This window comes from Pteropus vampyrus, unplaced genomic scaffold (assembly GCF_000151845.1).
Source record: "Pteropus vampyrus isolate Shadow unplaced genomic scaffold, Pvam_2.0 Scaffold35, whole genome shotgun sequence".
NCBI classification, from domain to species: Eukaryota; Metazoa; Chordata; class Mammalia; order Chiroptera; family Pteropodidae; genus Pteropus; species Pteropus vampyrus.
This window is the reverse complement of record NW_011888816.1, coordinates 7,224,775-7,232,656: the sequence shown is the minus strand read 5'-3', so window position 1 is coordinate 7,232,656 and position 7,882 is coordinate 7,224,775. Positions and strand designations below refer to the sequence as shown.

Sequence of the window (7,882 nt, the reverse complement as noted above, 5' to 3'; positions counted from 1 at the left end):
TAACAGGTCCATTCTCACTGAGGGTATAGGGGGGCGGGGGTAAGTAGGCAGGGGAGGAAAGGGCTGTACAAAATATTTTGCCAAGACCCAAACACATTTCAGGGGTCATGGGTACCATGTGAAGCTCTCTGCAGGGCCTCTCCAAAAGCCAATCAATGTGTCAATGAAGGAGCCCATCCACAAGCACCTCTGCCAGGACAGAAGACATTTGACATCCCTGAGAAAATGACAAATTCTCCCGGGCTCTTTAAAGAGACTTTCCACTTCATTCTTTCTTATCCGACTTCCCGACCTCTGACTATGATTGGAGCCAGGAGGAGATTGAGGATGAAAAAGTGGAGCAAGAAGAATTAAAAAACAGATCTTACCCCCCATTATTTCCCCACCGTTGATGACCAAGTCATGGATCGAGACTGAGCGAAGGAGAAGGGAAGTTATTTTCACTAGATGAACAATGATGTTTGATTTGGAAAGAGCCCTTCAAGACCATTTTAATATCTGAAAGTATCCAGAAGGCTTTAGGGTCTGCCAGAGATGTGGGCAAAGAGAAGGACACAGAGCTGCAGCAAAGAACACAGGACAGGAAAGGAAATGAAGCTGATTCTTGTGTGTATTATGTCACCAGCCCTTTGACTACAGCAGGTAACCTGCTGTGGGTGGTACTTGCAGGAATGCAGACAAAGGGAGGGAGAAACTCCGAGGCTGGAGGATGCTCTAGATCTCTCTCCTTCCTCTGGTTCCACCTCCTCACCCACAACCTCTCCTGACTCCAAATAAAACTAAAGAGGAAAATTCTTTCTTTTTCCTAATATTTATCAACAGAAACTACAAGAAATCAGTTATGAAATATTTAGTAAAATCCCAATAACCAAGCCTGGGTGTTTTGCCATCCCAAAGACTGAGTGCTCCCCAAGACACTGGCCCAGTCCATCCCTGCCACATTTGCTAACTGACCTTTCACCTCCCTTCTATTCTTTGGTTGCATTTTGAAGAATGAATATGCTTTTGTGAAAACAGCATACAACACTACTTTGTTATGTTGCTGTGGTCACGAAGCATTGTAATAATCCTTATAATATCTTACAGTCATTGAGCATCTGTTCTCATTGTCTCCATTAAGATGCTTTCAGTTACAAGGAGTGGAAAATACAGATCAAAATGATGTCAGATAATAATAAAAATAAAATAAAACAAAAGGAATGTGAGGTTCTTGTAACTAAAAATGTACAGAGCTATGACAGCTTCAGGCAAAGTGTCATCACAGCCCTGACTCCTTTTCCTTGCAATTTTTCAGCTCTGGCATCATAAGTGTATCCATTTCATGTTAGCAAATATGGATGCAGCAGTTCCAAGCCTCCCAGTTATGTACTACAACTTCTAAAGACAAAGAGAATATCTCTGCTTTTTGCTTCCTGCTAAAAAAAAAAGTAGTAGTTCTTTCCCCGAACTTCTCAAAAAAAAAAAAAAAACCTCCTGAATCACTGGCCTGAATTGAGTCACTCGCCAGTTCCAGACAGAAGCCACAGGGCCAGGCGAATGGCCTACATTGCTGGGCTTGGACCTGGGCCCTGAACCAATCACTGTGGCAGGGGGATTTCCATGAGCTTGTTTGGCCAGAACCAATCAAAGCCCATCCCTAGAGATGGAGTTGGTGTTGTTTTCCTTCCACTCAAGCCACATGGGCAAGGTATGTACAGGAGGTACACAAATCAACCACAGTATCCTATTTTCATGATAGGATAGGATCCTATTCCCATGGATTAGAATATCCAGCATTCTTGTCACGATACGGTTAAGGAACCTGGGCTCTGAGAGGCTAAATAACCCTCTCAGCATCACTCGGAGATATTGCTTCACCCAAACTCTGTCTGAATCTAGGGCCCGTGCTCTTTCCACTATGCCTGGTCCCCTGCTCATTTACCCAACATCTATGGAGCATGTGCCTCATGGAAGATTTCCATGTGGGCTGCTATGCAGTGAAATGTGAGCTCTCTGAGTACTGGTCGAAGGACTCCTCCTGCCTTCCCATTGGGTGTTATCTGGTGGCTACAGGACATTGTGGCTGGGATCCAGACATGAGATTTCCTAAGAAGGAAAGGAAGTTTCTATAGCAGGGAAGGAAAAAGTCTCATCCATTGTCTATGAATGGGGAGAGAGATTTGGAAAGTCACAGAACTATGTCTAATGCTGGAAAATCAATTTGTCCCCTCCTGCCAGCATCCGAAAGTGAGGCAGCTCCCCTCAACTGCACACAGATCAGAGAGGGAGATGTGCTCTGTGGTGCCCCTCGTCAAGCCTGATGAAATGAAAGCCCAGAACTCTAGGAGAAACCAACTATGTTAAAGGAACTCAGGGTCGCCGATGTGATTGTCAGAGAGCTCCCTTAACCCTGTACCAAAATTTAAAAAAAAAAAAAAAAAAGTTTTTTAACCTAAGTAATTTGCTCCAGGGACTGATGTAGTATCTGAGTATAGGTTAAGTTGGTATATAAAGCCCAGATGGCTTCCTGGCAGCAGTTTCGCTGTGGGCTTTCTTGAATTTTCTCTCTTGCATTTAGTGAGCTCCACCACGTACGTTCTAGAACATTCATCGGAACCAACTGTAAAACCGAAAATTAGAATGCCAGTGTCCTTTGAGGTGTGCTTAGTGATGTAGCTGGAAGACTTCTCTGGCAGAAACTGACACAGCAATTCCCTCACCGCCCCCAAATCCTCTTTCTGCTTTCCAGAAATGAACCGGCATCACTACGCCTTATATGTGCACAACTGCCGCCTTGTCTTCCTCTTGCGGAAGGACTTCGACCAGGCTGACACCTTCCGCCCTGCGGAGTTCCACTGGAAGCTGGACCAGGTATGGCGTGCACCTGACATCTCACCCCTGCTCACTCCTTTGCAGGGGGGGTGGTGTGCTCCAGTGATGATGGTAGTGGGTAGGCCTTCATGGTTCTGGTTACTTGCTGATTTGGGGAAGAATTAACTCAGGGAGACAAACAGCATCTTAAAGTCAGGATGGAAACTGCTGCCTTAAAGACCATTTGGAGGTGGGGAGGGCCACAGTCCCAGCTGGGACCCGCCCCATCCCCCCCACCCCCCCACCCCCCCCACCCCCGCCCCGCATGGTCGGTGGATCTGCTAATGTGCATCTAGTCCATTTGCTCTGTGTTGAGTTCACGGGAAGCTGGTTCTCTTGATCCTCAGGCTCAGTTTATGATCTTTATTAGCACATCTTTATCTCATAAATGCTCTGTATCTCCTCTCTGATCCTCTACTATCTCCTTTGGACGATGGTACAGCCTTGCTTTTGGTGACACAGGTTGAGAACAGAGACTAGAAAACTTTGAAGTAAACAGTGACACGGTGCACTGTGAATAGTACATGTTCTTTTCTGAAGTGGAAAAATCTATGACTCACTCCAGAGCCTCATGACTTGTGATCACAAGGACCACTGTGTCATACTTGTCAATGACAAATGAAGTGTCTCGTTTGAATCAAAACCTTTGAAGTGTCTGTTTCCAAGGGCTTTGCAGCACAGATTGTGGAGGTGGCACTCGCTTCTCTGGGTGACTGTGCCACTGAAAAAGTAGTCTATGCAGAAAGCCTAAAGACGGCCTTCGGCTAGATTTGAAGAGGGGATTGTGAATTTTTAAAAATGGTTTTAAATTAACAAGAGGGAGAGTGCCAGCAGGCAGAGAAGGGGATCGGTCTGCTTAATGAAGCAGATAAAATGATGCTCATTCTTTGGCCTTACTGCCTGGGGCCTCAGCAACTCATCTTGCTTGCTTGCTTTCCCCACCCACATCCTGAGTGCTTCCGGGGACCTCTCTCTTCTCCCTCCAAAACCCACTGCGTGTGCTTCTTGCCTCACCTTGTCTTGGACTGAACTTTCCATAACCCTTTTCCTTCTCTCCGCCTCTTACTTACATCTTCCCCACCCTCTCCCGTAAGACTTAAACCCTCAGGTTCCCAGTGGGGCCAATCTTGGAGAGTTGTTACTGGGAAGAATTCCAGGAGGGACCCATTTACATTTAGATGAGAATGATTGCTGCTCCCTTTCATCCCCCTAGAAGTACTGACATATGCTCTTTAAAAGACAGTTTCATTAACCTCAGGCAATCTCTCAATGGTGGAAAAGCAAGCCATGGGACAAGGTCAGGGTTGCCAAGATAATGGGAAGGATGTTTGAGGGAGCCCAGTGACAACTGCCTAACCCATTCCCAATAAATCGCATCCTGCTGGATCCTGAGATTTTGGAAATACGGCATCTGTGTTAGTATATGTTCCTCTGAATTAGGAATTCTGAGTCTTACAGAAATTATGAAATCTTGACATCGTTTATTGGATTTGCCCACAACCTCTCGCTTACCTTCTAAATTGCCATATGGCTTATATGAGGTGTTTTTAAATACATAATATGAATAGAGGTACATTAAATTTGACGTTGCGAAGGATTTTAATAACAACATCGCTGCATTGCCTGAGATAATTATAGATTCCCTGTAGCATTTTCTAAGGTGGGGCTGAGAAGCACTGATATAGATAAATAATGTCACAAGGTTTGGGATTAAAAATAGGTAAGAAAGGAATTCTCGCTCTGCAGCTAAAGATATGGTGAATCTAGGAATTCTGAAATCTGTTCCCAAAGTGGTGAATTTAAGGAGGGCTGAGATTCACTGAACAGCTCCCAAACCACTGCCAGACATGCTGTGTGGGGGGGACTCAATCTCATGCCTGCCACAGCTCTGCCCAGAGGATGATGAGTCAGGAGACAAAGGTTCAGGAACTTGCCCAAGGTCACACAGCAAACCATGGCGAGCACCTGCCTTTTCCTTTATGCTATGCTGCTCCTTTGGTGAGCTTGCTAATTTAAAATTTTAAATGTTTTCATTGTTAAATTTAAAATATTTTAATTTAGAGGTCAGAATTATCACTGAAATGTAAAATGTTTATAGTCTTGATGAAATCGTATGAAACTGTCAAATCTTCAGTTTGTTCAAGCTTCGTCTTCCTGGTCTTAGTCAGCAAGGGTTTGCCATAACAAAATACTACAGACTGGGTGGCCTGAACAACAGACATTTATTTATCACGGTTCTGGAATCCATGATCAAGGTGCCAGGCAATTCCATTCCCCAGTGAGGGCCCTCTTCTTGGTTTGTAGACAGCTGCCTTGTTGCTGTGTTCGTACATGATGGAGAGAGAGAGAGAGAGCTCGGATACCTTTTCCTCTTCTTATAACCCACCAGCCTTATTGGATTAAGGCCCCACCCTAATGACTTCATGTAACCCTCACGACTCCCTAAAGGCCCTAACTCCAAATACAGTCATGTTGGAGGTTAGGGCTTTAACTTATGAATTTGGGGGAGTATATAATTCAGTCCATAAATTCTTCTACCAAAGAAATTAACATTAAAAAATGTAAAGGCTGCCTAGTGATGATCAGAAGCCTCAGCTCACCCGGACAATTGCCCTCCCTTTGAAAAGAGTCGGTAGGACATAGGAAACCTCAACTGTACTCATGCTAGCCATCCAGTGGTATCTATAGACCGGCCCAAAGATTCCTCTCCCCTTATTCAATTCCCTGTGTAGACAGAATCTTACCAGGAGTTTCTTAGATGTAAATCACTTAAAGCCCAAAATGTGCATACCTGGTAAACTCTTCTCCCCCAGGAAGCCATCCTGGGTCACCCTCCTGAGTGGTTTGCCTCTTCCCTGTGCTCCCCAGACTCCATGCAGAATGCTATTCCGATACTTGCTGTACCCTAGTTACCCATTTATCATGCCTTTCTGCTCACTTGGCTCAGAGCTCCTGGAGGGCAGGACTGTGTCTTGCTCTCTCTTGTTCCTCAGTGAATGTTATAGCCCTGAGCACATAGTTGGTGCCCAGTAAATGTTTGCCTAACAGTGAATGGATGTCAGGATCCAAAGAAGGGGCAGGTGAAGTGAGGGAGGCGGAGAGGGAAGGAGAGAAGGAAAAATCCAGAGATCTTTTAAAACTTACTGGTCATTAATTGATCTTTTGATCCTTTTTATGGAGCATTTTAAAATTCTAAAGGTTTGACATTTTTAACTCTCTGGATCTCAAACACTGTTTAACTTTGATCTTGTTATTTTGAGAGGTCTTACTGAATTTAGCACCAGTACAGAACTTTCTGGCCTTGACCAGAAAGGACTAGCGCCAGTCTAATGTACATATGTATTCGAATATCTGACCTATCTTGGGGATTCCAGAAGCATAATAAATGTTGTAATGCCTGAGGGGCCTCTACATTTCTTTATTCAGCAGTTTATTCTGAGCATAAACTGGGTGCCAGGCTCTGTGCTGGTTACCAGAGATCAGAAGCTAAATTAGAAACTGCTCTCCAGAAGTGTCCATGACAGTGGAGCAAACAAACACATAAACAGTTTATAATCCTATGCAGTGTGTGCTGGGGCAGAAGGCAGGGGGCTAGGTGGGGGGAGTCTGTGGGAGCCCATTCTCGGCACTTGACAAGGAGGGCCTGGTAATAAGGGTGTGAAACAGCCCCTTATCCCAGGCCCTCAGAATGGATAGCATCTGAAGAGGGCGTGGGAGGCTCAGTGGAGCCAGGCCGCCAAGCTGGCAGAGAGCAGAGCAGGAGGCCCATCCTCAGGAAGCTATAAGCTTCTGGCATGGCAGGGCTCAGGGATGGGGCAGAAGGGTAAAACTTTGGCAGGAGTTAGGACCCAAGTTTGGAGGAGCAAGTGGAATTAAATCCCAAGAGGCTTTTCATATCATATTATTGAGTTGGTACTTTATCCCCAAAAGACTGGGCCATAATTGAAGCATTTTTCTTTTAATTCAAAGACGACTGAGAATGTTAGAAATGGGCAAATGTGAAGAATGCTAGTATGAAATTCATAACATTTATCAAATTTAAGCCAATACAGCTCAAGCCAGGTCAGTCAGTGGGGCCAGGGGCAGGGGCTGCATTAGAACCAGTGTCTCCCCTCCTCTCTCCACAGCCAGGCTGGGAGATCAAGTACTTGACAGATGCTGCCCGTGGGCACTGAAACCAAGGCATGATATGCAGGGTGGTTTCCACACAGCTCTTCGGGAGTTGCCCAGGTAGGGAGGCAGTGGCCACAAAGAAGCTGTGTACTTCCCGCAGACTAGCCCCTGAGCCCCATACCTCAGGTGGTCTTTGCCAGGGTGGAAGGTAAATCCATTACCAGGCAGCTCCGGAAAATGCCCCTGACAATCCAATGCACCTCACTAAAGGGATCATAATGTTGAGAATGTCATTTTAATGGGATTTTTACTTATGATCTGCTAATGCAAATCCCTGGAGCCTGAAGTTAATCGTGTGCAAACCCAGACAAGAGCAGAGGAGAAGACTCAGCTGCCAACTCGCACAAGAAAGCTTTATTATTGGCGGCCCCTTCTGGCTTTAATATTATTTGGATATGGTTGACTCAGTGTCACGAATTCTAATGATCTTCCCTTTGGACCTGTTGGTGCTTGCAGGGAAAACTGCTAGTGTTTTATAGCGTGTTTCCCTTATTGGAAGGCACAGCTTGAGTGACAGCCTCAATTGACCAGTAAACTCATATAAGGAAAAAAAAAAAATGCATCTCTGAAAAATTGTAACAAGCACAAGATGCAGAAGCGGGGTTCATTCTGTTGGTCATTGCCTCTCTGTGCCAGAACTTATAACGGATACCAGGGAGAGAGAAGGACGACACGACTTTGCCCTGGGGGAGCCCACAGCACTAGCCAGTGTGTGCACAGTTTATGGACCTCAGGGAACCTTCTCCTGCAGAAATACCAACTCGAATAATTACGGGTGGGGAGAAGCAACAAAAATGAGTGAAGGTGCCTTGCTGGGTGAAGGTCGGTCCTCCCTGAAGATTAAGCAACCACATATCTC

At 45.4% G+C, this 7,882-nt stretch overlaps 1 protein-coding gene across 1 annotated transcript in view; it reads left to right on the top strand.

The window, feature by feature from the left end:
• CLSTN2 (calsyntenin 2) overlaps window positions 1-7,882 on the top strand; it is a 397,528-nt gene that overhangs the window by 304,226 nt on the left and 85,420 nt on the right. The window contains exon 8 of the mRNA XM_023529032.1: window positions 2,729-2,850. Within this exon, the coding sequence (XP_023384800.1) occupies window positions 2,729-2,850 (122 nt within the window). The remainder of the gene's footprint in view (window positions 1-2,728; window positions 2,851-7,882) is intronic.